General features: G+C 36.0%; 4 protein-coding genes and 1 long non-coding RNA gene across 23 annotated transcripts in view; 1 reads left to right on the top strand and 4 right to left on the bottom strand.

Annotated features, from left to right (window-relative positions):
• Positions 1–293: 293 nt before the first annotated feature.
• LOC138126282 (transmembrane protein 17-like) lies at positions 294–20,340 on the top strand. 10 transcript variants are annotated; one of them, XM_069042019.1, is made up of 8 exons: positions 294–434; positions 521–624; positions 684–797; positions 853–2,167; positions 16,884–17,091; positions 17,367–17,412; positions 17,743–17,866; positions 17,924–20,340. In XM_069042019.1, exons 1-4 carry the CDS (start codon positions 353–355, stop codon positions 1,129–1,131), a joined length of 579 nt encoding a protein of 192 aa, XP_068898120.1. In that variant the 5' UTR covers positions 294–352; the 3' UTR covers positions 1,132–2,167; positions 16,884–17,091; positions 17,367–17,412; positions 17,743–17,866; positions 17,924–20,340. The 10 variants fall into 10 exon arrangements, with proteins under 10 accessions (XP_068898120.1, XP_068898122.1, XP_068898117.1 ...); XM_069042021.1 differs by lacking the exons at positions 17,367–17,412; positions 17,743–17,866 and having other exon boundaries at positions 16,884–16,926; positions 16,992–17,091; XM_069042016.1 differs by lacking the exon at positions 17,367–17,412 and having other exon boundaries at positions 16,884–16,926; positions 16,992–17,091; positions 17,743–20,340.
• Positions 1,129–6,218, bottom strand: LOC138126281 (pleckstrin homology domain-containing family A member 8). Of its 6 annotated transcripts, none has more exons than XM_069042005.1 (6): positions 6,173–6,218; positions 2,039–2,224; positions 1,910–1,965; positions 1,722–1,840; positions 1,524–1,674; positions 1,129–1,474 (listed from the first exon to the last, which is right to left on the bottom strand). In XM_069042005.1, exons 1-6 carry the CDS (start codon positions 6,201–6,203, stop codon positions 1,292–1,294), a joined length of 726 nt encoding a protein of 241 aa, XP_068898106.1. In that variant the 5' UTR covers positions 6,204–6,218; the 3' UTR covers positions 1,129–1,291. The 6 variants fall into 6 exon arrangements, with proteins under 6 accessions (XP_068898106.1, XP_068898110.1, XP_068898111.1 ...); XM_069042009.1 differs by lacking the exon at positions 6,173–6,218 and adding an exon at positions 5,632–5,790; XM_069042010.1 differs by lacking the exon at positions 6,173–6,218 and adding an exon at positions 2,379–2,926 and having other exon boundaries at positions 2,039–2,221.
• Positions 8,212–9,344, bottom strand: LOC138126287 (uncharacterized). The gene is made up of 2 exons (XR_011157731.1): positions 8,538–9,344; positions 8,212–8,476 (listed from the first exon to the last, which is right to left on the bottom strand). It is a non-coding gene; the product is annotated as an uncharacterized lncRNA (long non-coding RNA).
• LOC138126284 (uncharacterized) lies at positions 14,046–17,371 on the bottom strand. The gene is made up of 5 exons (XM_069042022.1): positions 17,134–17,371; positions 14,740–14,861; positions 14,594–14,690; positions 14,407–14,548; positions 14,046–14,357 (listed from the first exon to the last, which is right to left on the bottom strand). The coding sequence occupies exons 2-5, from the start codon at positions 14,848–14,850 to the stop codon at positions 14,144–14,146; spliced, it is 564 nt and encodes a 187-aa protein (XP_068898123.1). The 5' UTR covers positions 14,851–14,861; positions 17,134–17,371; the 3' UTR covers positions 14,046–14,143.
• Positions 17,614–21,404, bottom strand: part of fusl (fuseless) — a 27,725-nt gene continuing 23,934 nt past the window's right edge. For 4 of the 5 annotated variants that reach the window (XM_069041996.1, XM_069041995.1, XM_069041993.1 and 1 more), the window contains exons 3-5: positions 18,410–18,562; positions 18,176–18,359; positions 17,614–18,124 (exon numbers count right to left, since the gene is read on the bottom strand). In XM_069041996.1, the coding sequence (XP_068898097.1) occupies positions 17,805–18,124; positions 18,176–18,359; positions 18,410–18,562 (657 nt within the window). In that variant the 3' untranslated portion in view covers positions 17,614–17,804. Of the gene's footprint in view, positions 18,125–18,175; positions 18,360–18,409; positions 18,563–18,883; positions 19,424–21,404 lie in introns of those variants that run through there. The other variant, XM_069041997.1, reaches the window with a different exon arrangement.

Raw genomic sequence — 21,404 nt, 5'->3', positions numbered from 1 at the left:
GTGCTATGCCGTAATAATGTTGCATAAATGGACGATATAAGATGTAGGTAATCTCTAATTATCAGCAAAAAAAAAAAAAATTGAAAAAAAAAAGACTAAACAACCTCAAACTGTGTTTTATAAATTTCTATGTTAAATTATCTAGAGCTGCAAGTTTTTATTTACCTTTCTTGCCCACACAAAGATGATTAGCGTTAACAAACGATTTACTTGTAGCCTAGCAACGTGTGAATACAATTACTACAAACAGAAATCTATGCCATCACGCCAGCAACCATTTGCAGTTTTGATATAACAAATTGTTGAAATAGTTTATTGCTTTTAAATAATTTATTGTTGTGCGTCGAAAAATATGGATTGGAGGGAGACTGTGACGTCAGTATCTGATAAAGTATTTCCTGGGCTTTCACAAAAAGTCGATAAAACGGTTTACGGTAAAAAGTTATTGAATCGCTTTGTTGCACCAGAAAATGTCACAGTTTCTCTGCAAATCTTGGTTTTCTTTTGAAATGCATTTTAGGGAACGAGGTTACGTCAAATTTACCATTGCAGATGTCGCTTTATTTCAATGTCGTTTTCGCGCCATTTTGGATGACTATTATTTTACTTTATTTAAAAGATACCGTAAGAGAAAGACTACATTTTTAACCTGTACCCATTCCTAATTATCTACTGTTTTTCAGTACATATGTTTTGGTGAAATCTATAAATTCATAGTGATCACCATTATTTCCACCGTTTTTGCGACAGAGTTGGCCAGATTGTATTTAGGATATAAGGGAAATCTTGAGGACAAGGTGACATGACTTTTTATCATAACTCTACTTTTTTCCTCACATTTTGGAATTTTAGATTCCTGAATTGGCAGGATTTTGGATGTTATCTTCATTACTTCAGTTTCCCCTGCAAGCATTTCTACTTTTAAATCCCTACTTTAAGTTTCACATTATTGAAATAGTAGTCCAAAGCATTATGTTACTGATGTTAGGTGTTCAGTTAATATCTAGCTATTGTGCTCTCAAATTTACAGCAGCTCAACAAGCTACTTACTTTAGAATTATGAAACTAAGATCAGATGTAACAATTGCAGACATACAAGAACGTTACAGAGTGAACAAAAATACAACCTAAACTTGGTGCAATTTATTGGATTAACAAGTAAAACATTTCTTCAATTACTACAATCACTACAATTAAGATAAGACAATAAAAAAAAAACAATAGTCAACAAAATATAACTATAATTTATCAGTTAAGGCTCACTAGAGGATTAAGTCTGAGAGTTACAACATTAAACTCTATCATTTGTTTCAAGATCATGTAGTTGATAAAAGTCTACCAGTTTTTGGACACAAGTTGACATTCTTTGCGTAAACATTCTCAGATCTCTCAATACATGTTCTTCTTTATTGTGCTTTTCTAAGGCTAATGTATAAAAGAGATGTTGTCTATTAGGTGTAAATCTTGACAATATCTGCAAAGAACTTGTAATAAAAAATATTTTAAGATTACACAGTCTTTACATTAAATAACTGAGAGCCCAGCCAGCCATGGTACCTTTCTAATGTTTCTTTATAAGCATTCTTCACAAATGGGGACAAATCTTGTACATTATAGTTGTTATCAGTGTCATCAATAATCGATTGGAAAAAGCGTGTAATAAAGTGAAGAGCCCTGTAATCGTATTGTAACTAATTCGATTATAATTTCCAACTGATTACCTCCTTAACCACTGCAAAGCATCCACAACTACTAAATCTCCTGCATCTCTCTTTTTCAATACCATATCTTCTACAAATTCGTAATTTTCTTTATCCTCTTCATATTTTCCCGATATTTTCTACAAATGTCAAAATTTGAGGTTATGTCAATTATTGTTTTCATGTTTGGGTATAAAATAAGGACTCACTCTTATGTTCCCATTCATGTCATAGATAACAGGAGCAAAAACTTTGCCAAATTTCTCTGGAATTTCGATGTATAATTTGACATCATTACTTTGAAAGTTGTGTTTATCATTTTCAGGTTATGTTCATACCTACTAAAATGACAACTCCAGACGAGGCGTCTAAAAACTCCCGTGTTTTTATTTTCTGCTCTCTATCCTCTGCAACATTTGGAAATTGACCTGGAAGTGTGGAGAATAGTGTCGCCGACTCTTCCGAAGGTAAGCCACCGTTCGAAACGGACATTTTGTTGTGCTGCTTTTTTATTTTATTACCTTCTGAAAAAAATCTGTTGTGTGCTCTCTTATTTTAACAAACTGTTTACGACGTCTTCTTATGTAATGTGACACTGATTGGATATTCAATGGACATATAAAAATAATAGCTGCAGCTGTTGCTTATATAGTTGCGAATATCGCATTAAGTACTTACAAATTTCTAAAACTGAATCACACAATGAGAATTAGGTAGGTAAGTACGAATTGTTTTTTAGATTATTTCATTATCAGAACATTGATGAAAACTAACTAGATATAAGGGGGATTAAAGCGTTTTATTGGTCAAAGTTTGATTGACAGTGGCCCACTAAACCTGATTAGGTCAGAAATTAAAATTGTTTGGAAACCGCTTCATATCACTGTAGTTAACTTCAACATAGAATAAGAATAGTTTTAGTCTGTGCTTTTATTTTTCCTCTATAGCCCAATTAAAACTGTGATATAGTTTTTAGTGATAGGTATTATATTTTGCAAAATTCACAAGTCCAAACGAAAAGTTTTTGTAAATTGTGTGTGCATAGTTAGGGTATACTTTATCTTGAAACGTGTTAAAAGACAAAGTTTATTTCATTCACCAATCGAATCGAATACGACCTCAAGTGGGTCTGCGGAGGTCCTATTGATTTTTGTCGAAGTTTACATTCATTCTTGGTTTCTGTAATGTGTGTGTGTATAATTGATTTCATATAAATGTTCATCAAGTGAGCTGTGCATTTGTAAAAGCACCTTTAATTTAGTTACACTACAAAAGTTACATTTATGAAGGTCATGTCCAATAAATCTTTACTTGGTAAAAATACAAAGACAAAAACAAATAAATTAAGAATTACTTTAATTTAATCAGTAAAAAGACGTAACATTGCTTTTGAAATCAGCAATGTTAAAATGGACAAAAACTGAAAAATTAGTCAAATCGGGTTCGCGCAGAGCAAGCAACTTTGAAAGTCAAAATCACTAGCTTTAGCTTTACTACCAACAGAAAATCAGATTCTCATGGCTTGCTTAGATGCACATTTATATGAAATTGAGTATAATATTGACTCAAGTTGCAAAAAACCACTTTGCCTTTGCAACAGCACTTTTATGGCATCAGTCATTTGAAATTCCTTTAAAACTGTACTTATATGGAAAATATTCAATCCAAACTATGAGTTTCTGGTATCTTTGTGCCTTTGTTTGGTTTAAAAATATTGAAAAAACGCTGTTGCAAATGACAAGTGGTTTTTTGCAACTTGAGTCAACTTTAGTAAGCATTACAATTTGGTTATTTTAAACTGTTAGGATAGTTTTTAAAATGTCGAAAAGTGTTCAATTTCAATTTGCACTTCTTAATTTAAGATCCGTAAAAATACTTTAAAATATATTTATTACCTATACAGGGTGAGTCACGAATAGTGTCTGATTTATTTACAAAAAAATAATTATTTTGACACATTTGATTGACACTATTGTTTCATTTTTCTGAAATCGAATTACTATGATCACAAAATTTTATTCAAATTGAAAACAGCGAAGTATTCTATGAGAGAGTAATTTATGTTGCGAGGAATAAAGGCGCTAAATCAGACACTATTCGTGAATCACCTTGTATATTTTTTTAATGGGCATAGCCAAAATTGAAACTTTTGTGTTCACCCAGAAGTACCTACTTATTACAGTCCATGATTTATTTACAAATGACGCAAATATACAGGGTGGTCCCGATATAACCTGCCAAAAAAATTCTGGGTCATGAGAAGGATCTAACAAGTCCAAAAAACCCCCCTTCGTTAGGTCCAAAATAATGGGGATAAATTAACCCCTATCCACACCCATTCGACGCTGCTGACCACAAAAATACGTACCTACTCAGGAATTAATTGTTGGTGTTTGCAAGGGTGGCAGTATCTAAGCAACATAGGTACCTGTATCGTTTATGACAAATTTCAAATCTGACAAACTAAATTAATGACATTTATTGAAAACGCTGTAACTGCGTGCGTTAATTCACCAGCTTATTTAGGTACAAAAGCTGATTTTGTAGACTGAGATGAATGAGTAATAAATAAAGTGGTGTTCCTCAATGTGTAAATAAATGTAGAGGTAGTGTGTGCAAAATTGTGGAAGAACTGTGTAATAAGAGTATCGTCTTAATTGTAGTTAAATAAATGTATTGAATAAATTTATTTACACTTTACATATTCGTACTTTCAACTCTAACTGAGAATATCTACTAACTAATGAAAGGTAAACTAGACTAGACACATTATTTGCCTTCCGTTGGCATTTAAGCACATTTGAGTACGCTGGTACCAATTTTCATAAACAGAATTCAGCATTTCTGGGTTTTTACTAATCTGGTTCGCGGCGTCTGTTACGCGTTTCTGGAGTTGGCTTTTTGTATTTATTTCAACTTCGTATACCAAATCTTTCGTTTGGCCCCAAAAGTTAAAATCCAGAGGGGTTAAATGGAGGATCGGGGACGCCATCGTATTGGAAACAGTCAGAACCAATCTCACATAAATGCAGATGTAGCTCCACAAAAGTACAACGAGACGGAAGGACTCCTTCAGGAAAACGCTCGCCGTATGGTAGCCTTGCCGGTCTTGAATTACCACGTGTTTCGCCATAGAGTAAATGCAAATCGGCGTATTCTTGTTTCGTGAATTTCATAACTTTTTGAAGGATTCGCAAATTTAAAATTAAACTTGACAAATGTCATAGGTGTTGCAGGTACAGTTGCTAAAGAAATCGCAGCCAAGTAACCAGAATTACCTTTTTTAAACCGATTAACTCATTAGCGTACAGCAAATTTTGACCAAATTTTCAATTATTTTTATCTCGAAAACGAAAAGACTTTTATTAGAAACTTTTTTTGTGTGTGAGTTCTACTCATCGTCACCTATTACTGGATTTCTTCTGGCAGGTTATATCGGGACCACCCTGTATTTTTTCTCCAACCGTATTAAAAATTGTCACTTTTAATACCGTCCCTAAAGTTGATGTTTTTGTAACTGTAGAAAAAAGTTAAAGTACTTTTAATACTAGACTTAAAAATTATTTCAAAATTATAAAATGAACCAACTAAAATTAATAGTTTTTAATATTGATATGAAAAGTACAGTTCGAACAACTTTGTAAAAAATTAATCAAACCCGATTTGTCCTTTACTTGGTTGGAGAAAAAATAGTATGTGTCATTCGTATTAAAAGTGACTTTTTTTGACTTGCAATTATTGCAGTGGCAAGGCTACGCTTCGCTTCGCCTCGCTATGCAAACAAATTGCGCGTCAAAAGAAGTATTACTTTTAATACTAATAACACAATATACTATTTTGTATACATATTTATAAGGGTTTAGCAGGTAATGCTACCTCTAAAATTCTTTATTGCTAACTATCGAAACATTTTTCAGTTACGTTTACATACCCGGTGTTGTGGGGTGATGACACTTCAAGTCACTGTTATTTTATAAAGGATTAATATACGTTAAGCTTCGACAGAAGTCCGCAGATAACGAAAGAATTGTATATTACTGGACATTAAAATAACACCAAACACGTGTGAAGCTTGTTTATAGTAGAATATAAAACAAAAAGTAAACTCCACTGACTCATGTATTTCACATGACGTGCAGTTGCCACTTGCAAGTATTTGCAAAATGCGGTAATGAAATAAAAATGTTGAAATAGGTACAGTCGCGAGCAATAAATTTTGGTCGTCAATGTCATTTCAAAATTTAGTTATATGGTCACAAATTAAAAATTTTTCCTGCCTGATTATATCCATGTCAACAAAGTGTCAAAAAAATTAGAAAAAAGTGACAATCAATGTCATACAACATGATGATAGGTTATCAATTATGATATTTACGACCATTTTACAATGGACCATTTTCCATTGCGTCAAAAAATGACATTGACGACCAAAATTTATTGTTCGCGATTGTACGTATTTATTATTTACATACCTATGAAGTTACAGTAACAATATCGGTACATTTATTTTCTATGTATTTACGGTCGATGGACAAATAAAACTGGGACACTTAAAATTTAATCTATGTAAATCAGACGATTGAATTGTCAATATACAGTGTTATTCACGAGAGGGGTACTTCTGAATTTTTATTTTGCCGCAACCAACAAAACAATGGCAGTGGCTACTAAATCAAATGTGTTATTTCTTTTAAATTAGAAATCAAAGTAAGTTGAATAGATTTGTCAGAAATGTCAGATTGGCAGATAAACTGTATTTAATCAAAATTCAACAAATACATTAACAAATTAAGTTAATGTAAAAGGTGTTCGAAGTGTCTACCATCGGCTTAGAAACATCCGCAGCGGCGACAGAATTCCTTCCACGCTCTCCAAAATGAGGATCATATCAGTCTTTTCGTCGTTATTGTAAAAACAATTTTTTCGAATTGACAAAGATTTTTTGCTTTAACGTCAAAGAGACAGGACTAAGAGCCCTCGTGGATTCAGTTATAATTATTTTCAAAATTTGAAATCAAAATATTGTTGCAATGTGTAAAATGGGTTGCGGCAAAAAGAAATTCAGAAATACCCCTTTCGTGAATAACCCTGTATTTGTCAGTGTCTATATAATATTTCATACCAAAGTTAACCTATTTGTGATAACGCTAAGATTAAACGATGCAAATTTGTAAATTTTGACTTATGTGATGTCATTTTTGTCCCAGTTTTATTTGTCCATCGACTGTACCTTGTGGCTCTTTTAATCTCCTGATTCGTCGATTTATTCCTTGTCTATGTTTTCTTTTGTACTATGTGACGATCACTTGCGGTAGTGACGTCACGGGATTTGACGCCGTTCGGGTCGGTCGCGGTATGCCTCGAGCGCCAGTCCCTTTTTGCGGCTGTGGTGGGACGCCACACGGCCGGGGTAGCTTTGCGGAGCGTACGGTGTCCGGGGGTCGGCTGTCAGGGCGCGGAAAAGGGGTAGCAAAACAAACAGGTGTCGCAACAAGGGGGCCTTTATTTACACTATGTACAAAAAAGGGGGTGTTGGTACCTGGTGGCGCCGGAACATTTCGGGGACGGTATCCGTGACCTGGAGGAGTGTTCCGGGCGGGTGTCGGAGGAGGGCGCGGCTCGTACTTACTGTCTTTCCGGTCGGACCTGGATGCTGCTGGCTCTTCCCGTTCCGGTCGGACCTGGACGCTGCTGGCTCTGCCTGTTCCGGTCGGAGAAAGGAGGGTGAAAGGAAGCGGGATGGCCGGGGTTCCCTCACAGCAGGAAGGAACGGGCCAGGAAAAAGGAGAAAGCGGGAATGCCGGGGTTCCCTCGCAATGGGAGGGAACGGGCCAGGAAGAAAAGGGAGAAAGCGGGAAAGCCGGGGTTCCCTCGCAATGGGAGGGAACGGGCCAGGAAGAAAAGGGAGAGAGCAGGAAAGCCGGGGTTCCCTCGCAATGGGAGGGAACGGGCCAGGAAGAGAGGAGAAAGCGGGAAAGTCGGGGTTCCCTCGCAGTGGGAGGGAACGGGCCAGGAAGAGAGGAGAAAGCGGGAAAGCAGGGGTTCCCTCGCAATGGGAGGGAACGGGCCAGGAAGAGAGGAGAAAGCGGGAAAGCCGGGGTTCCCTCGCAATGGGAGGGAACGGGCCAGGAAGAAAGGAGGAAGCGGGTTGTCGGTTAGGTCGGAAGCGGAGTCGGAGTCGGTGCTGGAGCTAGGCTAGAAGCGGAAAGAGGATCGGGATCGGAATGAGCCACAGAACACCTAAGATAAGAACTGATTTCCCTATGTTAAAGGTTGGCAACGGAAAATACAGCGCTCCTGGTAGTCCAGTGGCAAACTAAATGACCGCGGGAAAAATTTGAACGCAACCGTCTTTATAGTGCTCCCTTTTTCAGATATAAGTTTTTTTTTAGTTGTCAAGATATTAAAGTGAAAAAAGTAAATTTGGTTTTAAAAAAACCAAATATACTTTTTCACTTTAAAATCTTAACAATTTTAATAGTAGGAAAATACATAAAATTAAACACAAATATATTTATTAGTTATATATTGAACGAAAAACCGACACAAATAAGAAAAAAATGTAACAAGATAACACTCTAAAAATTCAAGAAAACAGATAAACAACAAATTAACATTCACTTGAAAAAAGTAAAAAAACAAATCACAGTACTATTTACATTTCAGTCTTGATATCCCTCGGATACTGCGGAATACTTCTACTCGCGAATTTACGCTTGTTTGTCAAAACTTCACTTTCACCTGTTCCACAATAATTATGGTTTTGAAGATGAAAACTGGAAATGCTGTCCATTATTTCACCATCTTGAGAATGTGAGGAAGGTTTTTGATCCAAACCTTTGCAAACCGCGGTCAATGTTGTAGACTGATGACATCAACAACTACAAAATCTTCATTTGCAGAATGGTCGTAAGGTTTTGGTACAGAACCGGTGTTTAAACGATCCTTTCTTTCATTCACAAAATTATTGCCTCAAAATGATGCTCACAAATTTTCCATGCACCAGTTGTTGGATTCTGGATATTTACAAGAATACTTCTTTCGGCTAACAACTCCCACGACTGAAAATTTTTAGTTTACACAGATTACATATCAAGTATGGCACTAATCCGCACTAATCTAAACGAAAACTTTCGGGAAATTTGCCAAGCGTCCTTGGCTTAACCCAAAACGAAACACACAAGATGGATGCTAGTTCGCAAACCCGCAAAGGCGCAAGCTCACAAGAGTCACTAAATGACAAGAATGACATTTGCCTGCGCGGTATATTCAAAATTCCCCCCCTTGCTTCACGCTCCGCCGGTGGCACCGACACTTTTTCCGCTGCCATTTTGCCAATGCCAGTTTCACCCCCCTGGAATGAGCTCTGCAGGCTCGGCGCGGTCCTTTTATTGCCACGGTGGGGCTGCGCGCGGCCGGCGACTCGCGGCTGGGGCGGTGGGGGAGCTCGGCTCAGCGCGGAGTCCGGGTATTGTCGGCCGGAAGAAACACGGGTTCCGGGGCGGATTCGGTGGACGCGGTTGAGGTAGTCGGCTCCGCGCTAATTTTCTGCACCGGCTCGGAGAAAGAGCGGAATTTTTCCGCCACCGGGAGCGTTTCTTAGTAACTTCGTTACAACTAAGATCAAGCTTTTACAGTTTTTGGTCTTCCCTTCTTTTTTTTTTCTTTTTCTTATTTTTTTCTGTTTCAGTCATATTTATGAAATTGGTTTATCTTGTAAGTAAGACAGCGTACCGGCTGTCTCAACGGTGTGTGCACGGAAGATTGTGCCTCTACTACCATAGAAGTTACGAATTATATTCTATGATTCTAATGCAAAATTACAGCTGTCGTAGAGCTACATCTCCTAAAACTATGTTTACATACACAGAATGATCAATTTACTCGATACAAACTAAAGTTATATGTTTTAAATGGGAAAACCAGTATATTATTGCAATTTTTGTTTCTCCTGTCGATAGCGATGGTAGTCTGCGCTGAGTGTGGATCAAGATATTGTCAATTTTACGCCAAAACAGGTCAACTCTGTGCGCTCAATATGACGTAACGAGCTGACTTTTGAACTGCAGTTTTTTTTTACATTGTAGTTTCAAACAAACCGTCACAGATAGCTCCGGTAAAGTTTATATCATTGGAAAGCTTATGAAATTTTATCCTCCTATGCCATTAGACACAGGTGTGCTTTTTAGAAAAACCGAGACAAATGAGATTTTGTGTCTCATCCGGTTTAATTTAAGTGTTTTTGACAGCTTTGCAGATGATAACGACAACTTTATTTTTTTAAGACAAACTGCTGTCGAAAATATGAATTCATTCATTACTTCCCAGTGAGTGTGCAAAGTTGATCTGTTTTTTATAGTTTTATCATAGATTCATCAATCCTATCTCATTTTCTTCACCATTGATATGATAATCCAAATGTTCAATAATACAGGGTATTTCACGAGTGATAATGAGCCCGGTGGAATTGAAAATGCAACCCACAATACATTTACAAAGTTAACATGGCTATTTTAAATATCGTATTGTTCTAAAATGAAATTATGAATCCATGATGGCTTAGCTTTCAGTAATTTTATTTGTCACAATTGACATTTACGAAAAAGTTAAAATACGACGATTAAAATGTATTCGAACGATGAACAAACAGACATGATCCTGATTTATGGCGAATGTAATAAAAAGGCTTCTGCCGTTGCGCGTTTATGCAGACAATAAACGTTTCTCCAAAAATTCTTCGTTTTTTTATTCATTTAACCACCGCCGTCTTGATGATTGACATATTTCACTATACATCTGCCTGGGCGAAGCTTTAGTGCCTGTGATCTCCACGGCGCCACTTTAGGGGGGAATGTCACTAAATAATCATAACCTCACAAACAAATGTAATGAATTCAGTGAAGTTCTCAAAGTGCAATGTCAAGAGTCTCACAGTTTAAAAGTAACTTTAACAACAAAAATCTTATTAAATTAGTTGATGCTAGTTCTGTTTGGTGTTTCTGGTTTTTAGTATTTTGCTGTTAGTGTTTATGAACTGGCTTTTTTATTATATTAGAACTGATATTGCGGTAAATGCAGCAACAACAAGTTCCGTTAGTTGTAAACCTATTTCTGGAATAATATTAAAATTATAATCTCAATCTTGGATTTGTAGTAGGTACATTATTTCCTAAGCGGGTCATCAGATAAAGATGGGTCCATAACAAAACAATTATATTTGCTTAATTAATCCGTGCCATTCTTGGTGGAAATGAGTGGAAAGTATACTTTAAGTTTTGTACAGTTTTGAATGTAATTATACAGGGTGGTCCCGATATAACCTGCCAAAAGAAATCCACTAATAGGTGGCGATGAGTAGAACTCATACACAAAAAAAGTTTCTAATAAAAGTCTTTTCGTTTTCGAGATAAAAATAATTGAAAATTTGGTCAAAATTTGCTGTACGCTAATGAGTTAATCGGTTTTAAAAAGGTAATTCTGGTTACTTGGCTGCAATTTCTTTAGCAACGGTACCTGCAACACCTATGACATTTGTCAAGTTTAATTTTAAATTTTTGAATCCTTCAAAAGGTTATGAAATTCACAAAACAAGAATACGCCGATTTGCATTTACTCTATGGCGAAACACGTGGTAATTCAAGACCGGCAAGGCGACCATACGGCGAGCGTTTTCCTGAAGGAGTCCTTCCGTCCCGTTGTACTTTTGTGGAGCTACATCTGCATTTATGTGAGGTTGGTTCTGACTGATTCCAATACGATGGCGTCCCCGATCCTCCATTTAACCCCTCTGGATTTTAATTTTTGGGACCACACGAAAGATTTGGTATACGAAGTTGAAATAAATACAGGAGGCCAACTCCAGAAACGCGTAACAGACGCCGCGAACCAGATTCGTAAAAACCCAGAAATGCTGAATTCTGTTTATTAAAATTGGTACCAGCGTACTCAAATGTGCTTAAATGCCAACGGAAGGCACACAGAACATTTATTATAAAATAATTGTTCTAGTCTAGTTTACCTTTCATTAGTTAGTAGATATTCTCAGTTAGAGTTGAAAGTACGAATATGTAAAGTGTAAATAAATTTATTCAATACATTATTTTGGCTATTTAACCACAATTAAGACGATACTCTTGTTACACAGTTCTTCCACAATTTTGCACACACTACCTCTACATTTATTTACACATTGAGGAACACCACTTTATTTATTACTCATTCATCTCAGTCTACAAAATCAGCTTTTGTACCTAAATAAGCTGGTGAATTAACGCACACAGTGTAGGTACAGCGTTTTCAATAAATGTCATTAATTTGATTTAGTTTGTCAGATTTGAGATTTGTCATAAACGATTCAGGTACCTATGTTGCTTAGATACTGTCATACTTACAAACACCAACAATTAATTCCTGAGTAGGTACGTATTTTTGTGGTCAGCAGCGTCGAATGGGTGTGGATAGGGGTTAATTTATCCCCATTATTTTGGACCTAACAAAATGGGGTTTTTTGGACTTGTTAGATCCTTCTAATGACCCAGAATTTTTTTGGCAGGTTATATCGGGACCACCCTGTATAATTTTGGACAAATTATTATTCTATGAATATGTACTCGCCACTGACCAAGATATTTTCAAAAAACGCGACGCCGAAATTTTGTCCCTTCCGCACAACCGAACCAGTGCGCAACATCTTGCTTCTGCCAATTTAGCGTATCCAAACTGTAATTACAATTAAAATAAAGTATCATTTATCACTGGATAACTACGCATGACTGCATGCATCATGCAGATACATGTGTGTAGACTGCATGTCTAAATTGTCACGATGCACATGACGTTGTCACACATTTGATAGCATGACAGTTAGTTGCTAACAGCAACCCCCGAAAACATCCCCAAAAGTCAGAATCATGAGAACAATAGGATTTTTCGGTCTATGCCCAGGCCGCTATAGACACTCTGACTATCTAGCAGGTCGTGCATTTAACCAAGCGAATGACGTTTACGTCAAAATTTACCAAACTGCACAGCTAACTATGTTTTATGTTTTTTTAAATCCACGTTAGCTTTACAAATGTATTGTGCCCCATTTAAATAATACAGTTTGCGTGTATGTTGTAAATGAATCACCCTGTATATGTAAAAATATTTTTAGAATATGCAGTTCTAGCACAACACAACCTTGCATTAGAACATTCTTTGAAAGTTGTAGATATTCAATTAGGTACAGTGATTTAGTCCAAAACGGAGTGTCTTTTCGTTGTTACCTCTTCTAAATAAAGAATTTCACTTCTAAATGCTCCTTCTAGATCTTGGTTTATAAGAATTTTCGTACTGTTGAAAGACTTATGCTTTGCTTGGGCTAACTGTATTTACCTTTTGACTAATCTTAAGGAGATGTTGTTCGAAACAAATTACCCCGTGTTCGTTGATTTTTTTATGGTCTTTCTGTCTTTTTTTTATCCGTTAGTGTACCTGTTTCTTTGTATTTCTTAAATAATGTTTGCACACATTGGAATATTCCGCTAGCCTAACACCTTCATTTTTGCCATTTTTTTTAGCGCTATTTAATGCGTTCTACTTCAATTTTACAAAAAACTTTCTGTAAATTATGTACTTGGAAGCCAGCCTCTGACACTGACGAATTGACTGAATCAAAAGTAGATCGATAATGCAGCCATTGGGGTTATCAACTTACATGACCAAAATTTTATAACTTTATAGCCTGTAGCCTTCAGTAGAGAATGATAAAGTTAACGAGTCAGGCACGACATTATACCTAAACAATTCTCAAAAAATTGTAGATTGTAAAGAAAAAGAAACTAAAGCATGGGGTGGTCTCTTACTTACAGTAAGTACAGTAGTGTAGACATAATAAACAAGAACAATAGACAAAACTGATATTGAAGAGTTGATAGGAGTTTATCCTTTACTGGACATACACTACATAGGTACAGGTCATTACTCATTGTTATTATAAATGATTGTATTCGAAGCAAGTCATGCCTATGTTATGAAATTTTTGCCGCTCTATACAAACATAACTCTAATATGGCGTGACCTGTGAATAGTGTCAATTGTGTGAGCAGTGTGTATTCACTTATTCACATAATTTTGATCATTTTCATAGGGAGCGGTAACCATAAATTTTACATTCAGTTTTCAGGCCAACTTGGTGTACAATCATAGTGACCTGTATAATGTAGTAACTACGTACGTAGTTACATTTCCCCATACGTACTTAGTTAAAAATAACAAAATCACACTACTCGATAGTGCTGTTTACTAAATTTCTTCTAGAATAGTCGTATATTTTTGATTGTAAGTTTGTAAACATTATCTGAGTGCTCCATAAATAACAATTTTATTAACAATAAATACGACACAAAATCTGTAACTTAAAATATTCATTGTACAATATTTAAGACATAAAAAAGCGATTTTTACGCATTCCAATTTTCTCGACATGTGTTATTGCTGTCTCTTTTGCTGCCCGGTGGACAGTTTCGTGGTATATTAAATAAAGATAAACGATCGGTTCCTTTTAAACATTCTACAATCAGAGTCGTCGCATTCACATCAAAAATTCCTCCACCAGTTTCTATCGGTGGACAAGGACCATTCGGTTTTCCCAACTCGTAACATCTACCTTTATACCTGAAGAATATAAATTAGGCAAATACACTTAAAACTGTCACAGTCCAACCTGGCGTAGCCTTCTTTGCACGGGTTTACAACACATTCAGGAACAACCCTGTTCCTTTTGATAACCAAATGATATCCTTTAGCACAAGGACCTTGTCTGTAAGCGCTGAAACAACCATCTTTGGGGGGATAATATATGAATCCTAAAAAAATTACTGTATTTCTGTTTAACAAAATAATTTTCGTACCTGGTCCACAATCGCAAATCCAGTCGTTTTTCTGGTTTCCGGGGTAGAGTAGCTGATTTTCCGGACACTTATCCGGAGCGTACAATGGCAGTCTTCCCTGAGATTTTATAGTTTGAGAGTTAAATAAAAAAGTAAAACAGACTTACCTGTTTATTTTCGTAGTCCAGTCTCTGTCCTGGATTTTCCGGGAAAGCTACATCCTGGCAATGGCTTCCAATTATTATAGCAAATGCAAATAATAATAGAGGTTTCTTCATGGTATATTGTTCTGAAATAACGAGTTGAAGGAATATTTTGCTTGGTTTATTGATAACGTATGGAATAAATATGTAAATGTTATCACTTGTGAAATACTTTAAGTGGAAATAATGTTTTATCTATTTTTTTTTAATTTGGACAGCGAATAACACGTCTTCTAATAGGCTGACAACATTTAGTGAATACATTGTAGAAATTTACTTTTGCGTATTGAAGAACTCCATTTACAAAACTTTTTCTATTGTCGCCCTGATGATTACAGCTTTGCTGTCGAAATGCCCAGCTTCAGTTTAGTACAAAAGTGTACTTGCTCTAAGGGACCTAATTAAAGTGTTTTAAAGGGCATTCATAATTCACTTCTAGATAAGTATACTGAAACCCGTTAAATGTAGAAAATCTTAACTTACTTGCGTTGTTCCTTGAATTCTTACATTTCAACAAATAAAGAAAATGCATAGATATTAAAGTAAAATAATGTCTAGTATAAGTACCTAATGGAATATACGATGAATGCCGTTCTTTTGCAGTTTTTGAAAAATTAATTTTTCTACTCTCTACATGGTAAGTACGTTGTTATGACATTGATTTGGTGGATGTAGGTACAACTTTTTTGACCTACCGTTGGTTACTATTAACGACGGGATGTAAGTAACCACTTACCTCCCTCGGGGAAATAAGTGACAAAAATTAAACCAAACAAAACACTAATATGCCTTATGGTAACGTTTATTCGATTTCTGTGGCAGGGGGAAGGAACATGAAGCGTTTGCAGCCTCAGCAACTTCCATTTCTCTTTTAATTTTGTTCAAATTCATTTTACAAACTTTTGACACGACGCTTTTAATATTGACGTTTTGTGTGATGAAAGTCGTAGCAACCGGCAACAGACATACTAATATTTTATTCAAATATTTAAAATAAATTCATCAAAAAGAAAGTATGCAGTTCAAAATAACTTTGAGAGTGGAAAAAATATTATAAACAATTCGGGAGGTAACTAATTTAACCAGTCTCGGACTCTATTGCTACCCCTCGCTATCGCTCGGGGGCAAACTTGTCCTCGACAGGTAAATATTAGTTACCTCCCTTAATGTTTAAATAACTATTTTTCTTTCATGCAGAATAATTCTTGGTAAAAATAAAACTAATAAATCATCTGATGTGACGTAAATAATTACATGTACTGTATTCAAAGGTGCATCGGGAATAAATGTGGAAAAATAATGTGTCATGTTCCAAGAACGCCGCTTATTTTTCTATTGGAACTTATTATAAATCACAAGAGTAGTTGCAGTCGGTTAATTATAATCAATAAACTACCAGAAGTTTCTCACAGTTCAGTTGTAATCGGAAGTATGCCGTTGCCAAAAATTTGTTGTTAACCTTGATAGTAAAGAACAGAATGATTTCCGAAAACTCAAATAGTTCTCTATCCAGTTATCTGTTATTGAAGCCTGGAAGTGATTAAATTTATAACCTTCATTTACAATCTACAGATTTATTTAGAATAAAGCGATTGTACAGTAAACAGATACAAGTTTTTTCTTGAGAAAAGTGATAAATACACAAAGTGACAACGGTTGTTGAAGGGAAAGTAAGCATTTTCAAATCTTCCTAAATTTTTAACAACACTAACAGCTTACACGACAAAATCACATTTCAGGTTTCATATTTGTTCATTTATCTCACACGAAATTTACCACCCTTATACATGAGATAGCATTGAAATCGGTAACCGGTACATGAACATGTTTTCGACATTGACGGTGCTTCTCTTGTGGAAATTCCAGATTTACTGTATCTTGTTAAAGTAAGCATCATTTCTTCCTTGACCGCCACTTTTTCAATAATTATAAAAATAAAGCCGAGTTAAACGTGTCAAAGGAAAATTTTCGGCAAGCAACGTCTTAAATTTATGTCACTAATTAAAATGTGTGGAATTTTAAATACGTTTTAATGTTTAACAAAGAATAACACAATAACATGGTAATCTGTTGGATAAAAAAATACTATTGATATTTTTCTTTTACAGCTCCCAATACTTAATTATCCCACTGTAATAGATTTATACCGAAGTAGGTGATAATCCTTATTAATGAGAGAGAATATCAGGATACAATCTATATTATTGTAATTACAGTTTACCTTGACATGTATTTGCGAGATGACATGCTGAATAAAAATATTTTAATTAAAAATTAATCAGTGGGAACTCCAGGTTTGCGTAGCACAGGAGACGGGTGAGTAAAGGATAATAAAATGAAATTGCCTGATTAGCTTACCTAATAATCAAATAAACCACTACGTCTGTAGTTCACTAACTAAACGTTTAGTACGACAGGTAAATAACGTGTGCAGTTCCGTTTGTGGTTAACCACTGTGTTCTGCAGAACTGGCAGTGAAGAAGTCCAACTAAACACGTTTTTACCTTGACTTATACTTGCCGTGTTTATGTGTGCTGTCATTACCCTACCGCTAAACGATCAAATCGTTATTATTGGTTCCGATTTTTTAGCTTCGGTAAACCCCTCGTCACAGAAACAAGCTAACAACAGTAAGAGGTAATTGGTTGATTTATTTAATGAGCAATTAACTAATTAGGAAGAGGCAGCATCCGCATTCACTTGAATTACTTCACAAAGCATTTAGTAGGTCAGGATGTCACTAGTCACCACTAATAAAATCATGCTGAGACTCTTTGATTCTAATTTTTGTCAATTGCTGTTCCGCTGACATGCATTTTTGCAAAACAAAAAAAGATGTACAACTGTGGCTTAAATTTATTCTTCGCCTATTTACACACTTTCCCTTGAATACTGTTTATTTATGTACATCTTGAGGGATTGGTCAATAAATATTATTTTATGTTATAAAAAAGTGACAAATTCTAGCTTTCATGTACAAAAACTAATTGGATTAACCTCCACCTTGGGTCGTTCACGCGAACACTCTGTCAGACTTCGCCTTCTTTGTGGTTGACGTCTAATGTGTGAGGGTACTGTACGTTCGCGTTTTGTATGTTAACAATGTGATTGTTCTCGAACGGTTTTACAGTAACCATTTCCGTTTTAGTTTGTTCACTGTGTAATTGCTTCAGTTTCTGTTCTTGGAATATTAGTCTCAAGTAATAGCAAGGGAACACCACACATTTTCCCGCTGGTTCTTCAGCGTCGATGTACACTCCTCGGACTAGCAGCGAATTAGAACAACCCAGGAGAATGAGCACGATGAGACAAATCCAGTGGGTTAACCAGCAACTCAGCTCCAATTGATCTGTGACAAATTTATGTATTGTATTTTGCATGTATTTTTGTACTGTGGTACCTGGCAGTAAGTAGATATTAAGCAGATTCCATATGCCTCTCCATACGTTGATGGTTCCGATGAGTGACAGAATGAGGAATATGTCGGCGACTAAAAGTCTGGCGACTCCTGTAATGCGGTCACATAACCATCTCATGAAAGGTTGCAGCATGAAAGCTACAGCTACAGCTGAGTAGCCCACGATCTAAAATGAGAGCGTTCAGAGATGCGACAGGCAAGATTCACGTCGTCTACCAAACTGCCCCAAGCAGACCACACATCGTTTTCCGGAAAAAGAAATATGTCGATCAGGGCCCACGCTCCTCTCCAGACGAACACAACGAGAGTTCCGATCACTAATACTGAGAATAGGCAGTCCAGCACGTAGAGTGAGGTTCTTTCGCTCATCTGGAATTGTAAAACAAATCAAATTACTCGAGAGTTCTTCGAGTTGTCAGCGAAGTGGAAATTAATGCGATTATTAAAAATGCAAGGGAACCTTGCGTCACGGTCAGAACAGTTTACAAACGAATCGCCGCAATTTTAGAAGTCAGCACTTATCTGCTTAATAGCAGGAAATCCACTTTTTTGTTAATTTTACATCTAATAACGTCGTAATAGTTGTTATGCAAGAACAATTTTGCAATGTGATTCAGTGTAACGAAAAGATGTAATGATTTTTTGTGTTCAATTTGAAATGTCGCCGTTTTGGTAAAACTGGAGACTCACCGCCACTCTGAACATGGTCAAAACCTCAAAATATCCCTTAACCGAATCAGTAGCGACAGCGAAGGGTGTCGCCGAAACGTTCCTCAAAGCCCTCATTGCCGCCAAAGCGACGATTCCCACAATCGTAGGCGCCACCACCGTTAGTAGCTCATTTTTGGTGAACATATCCAAAAGTTGCCATGGTCCTCGCCACCCGTTCACACAAACGAAAGCGAAACACACAGTATACACCCTCGACATCACATAATATAAGATTCGGCTGCGGTCTGGATGCAAATACCTCTCAAATGTGTGTTGAGACAAGGTGAATATCAAGTGTCCCACAATTCCGATTGCTGTCGAAATACAAGAACTCAGTAGTACGTCTTCGGGGTATACGTAAATCGCCATCAACTCCCAAACACCTCTCCAGTATCCGACAACTAAGGGTGCGATAATTATCGAAGAGAATATTGCATCCAGAAACGATAACAGCGCATAGTAGGAGGCGTTGTGTTGAGCTTTGAGGGTGTCCGGAAGTCCAGCGGTGCTTCCCCTCATTTTCGGTACTTGCTGGTTTCTACCTCAACATTCTCGTTCGGTGGTGGTGTTCTTTTTTTGGGTGTAGTACACTTGTGTTTGTTTATAGGAACAATAAACAGTACTAAATCAAATCTGTGATAACAGTGGTCACCCTACATGTTAGAAATTCTTGGAGGGGATACCACGTGGTACAACAATTTAATTTGTTGCTGCGGTGAGGTGACGCGTTTTACAAGACCTCTCCGCTTTGTATTGCGAGGGCACCACTAATTGCCTTAGAAACACTAGCGTGTCATGTAACGTAGTAGAAGTATCTTTAATTTTGCGGAAATTACGTCCATAAAAAATCGCAATCACTTATTTGGTCACTTTTGGTTTGATCAAGCAGAACTTTACACCGCGAAGTGGACAGGTATAATTGAATTAAGTATGTAAGCAGTTTTACTTTGTATAGCAATTGGCTTATCGATGCAAAATTGGTTTATGTGCATTTATTAAATTTTAAGAATGTATTCCATAAAAATCAGCTGCGCTAAAGTGAAATAGTTCAGATTTTCAGATGTTATGACCGAAGTAATGGTAATTATTAAATTTACTTTTAACCAATTATTGTTTTGTGTTTGTTGTCAGAAGAAGCAGTAACATCGTTTAATAATATGTAATTTTATTTTGTTATTTTTTGTAAATGTAAAAACTGATCTTCATTAAATAATAATCACTGTACCTACATCAGAGAATATTTTGCCATGGCTTAATTTAGCAAAGGGATTCTAACTAGAAAGTTTTTTCTGTAATAAAATTGTAAATTTGATCGATCAAATTAGTACTTTTTCTGGTAAATATGTTATTTTTGTTCATTAGAAAAATATTGTAGATTAAGGTTTACAGTATAATAAGATAAATCTGATAGTGTAATATAAATAAGTCGAAACGTGTCTGGGTTTAATTTTTAGCTCCTACTCCACTGGCCCCCAGATTTAAAAATTGTTGTAATTCACATATTTTGTAACGTAGACATAAAAAAAAATTCTGCATGAAACACAGATAGATTTCTACGTTCGAGTATTATTACAGACATATGTCTAACGCTTCCCAGAAACTCAATAAAAATAGTATACGGGATTCTTTACGTAAGATGACGAACCTGACCACGTAAAAATGCAACCCAAAATACAATTTTTTGTTCGACACTGTCAGAATTTGAGAATTTTCTCTTGCGTGAACGGATTTTGATAAATGTCACAACTTGTAAAAACGAAAATTCAAGCTAATTTTAAAGATTTTAAGCGATTTGGAGCCTTTAAGGGGCTCGTCGAACAAAAAAACGTATTCAACTCGTTCGTGTGTAAATTGGGCCTTTTTTAGCATTCGTGGGCCTCCCGCGTTTTAAACTGGCCCACTCATGCCAAAAAAGGCCCAATTTACACACAAACTCGTTAAATAAACTACTATTTTCAACTTCCTTCTCTAAAGTATCACATTTTGCACTGACAAATAGTGTATAAAACGTCACTTTAAAAACGATTCTTCATTAGTCACAACTTGATGTCCATTCGGGCGTTTTCGGCATATTAAACACGCTCGAAGTTCTTTAAACACGGCTTGAATTTTTTGGACATATTTAGCTCTAGATCAAGTTGGTATTTTGATGTTTATCAGTTTCGCATCCGGCGTGAAAGAAAACGTCATTTCAGTGGAATAATTCGTTGTATTTTTCAAATATGGCTCTGAAGCCACCAACAATTTGTAGCCTAAGAAATACAGGGTGTCTTAGCTAAGACTTTCGAGCCTAATATCTCGGTTATTATCCAACGGATATGAAATTAAAAATATAGATACAATTTTAGACGGTGAAGGTTCAAGTAGTGATAATAGAATTACCTCAAGTTAAAAAATGTAATTTTAACACGTTTCCTTTATTGAAAATTAAGCGCAATTATTATTAGATTGTTAAACATTAAAAAATAGGTGTCTACACAAACAATTAACTAAATCACTC

Source organism: Tenebrio molitor, chromosome 3, assembly GCF_963966145.1.
Source record: "Tenebrio molitor chromosome 3, icTenMoli1.1, whole genome shotgun sequence".
In the NCBI taxonomy this organism is placed as follows: Eukaryota; Metazoa; Arthropoda; class Insecta; order Coleoptera; family Tenebrionidae; genus Tenebrio; species Tenebrio molitor.
Note: the sequence above shows the minus strand (reverse complement) of the source record. Positions and strands in the feature narration are given on the sequence as shown.

Bases quoted from the DNA above. Each gene is read 5' to 3' on its own strand.
- LOC138126282 (XM_069042021.1), top strand. From the start codon at position 353: ATGGATTGGAGGGAGACTGTGACGTCAGTATCTGATAAAGTATTTCCT. The intron at 435-520 runs GTAAAAAGTTAT...AATGCATTTTAG, and splicing joins AGTCGATAAAACGGTTTACG to GGAACGAGGTTACGTCAAAT. The intron at 625-683 runs GTAAGAGAAAGA...ACTGTTTTTCAG, and splicing joins TACTTTATTTAAAAGATACC to TACATATGTTTTGGTGAAAT.
- LOC138126281 (XM_069042005.1), bottom strand. From the start codon at position 6,203: ATGTACCGATATTGTTACTGTAACTTCATAG. The intron at 2,225-6,172 runs GTATGTAAATAA...GATTTTTTTCAG, and splicing joins TTGTTACTGTAACTTCATAG to AAGGTAATAAAATAAAAAAG. The intron at 1,841-1,909 runs GTGAGTCCTTAT...TGACATTTGTAG, and splicing joins ACATGAATGGGAACATAAGA to AAAATATCGGGAAAATATGA.
- LOC138126284 (XM_069042022.1), bottom strand. From the start codon at position 14,850: ATGAAGAAACCTCTATTATTATTTGCATTTGCTATAATAATTGGAAGC. The intron at 14,691-14,739 runs GTAAGTCTGTTT...ATAAAATCTCAG, and splicing joins TGGACTACGAAAATAAACAG to GGAAGACTGCCATTGTACGC. The intron at 14,549-14,593 runs GTACGAAAATTA...TAATTTTTTTAG, and splicing joins GATTTGCGATTGTGGACCAG to GATTCATATATTATCCCCCC.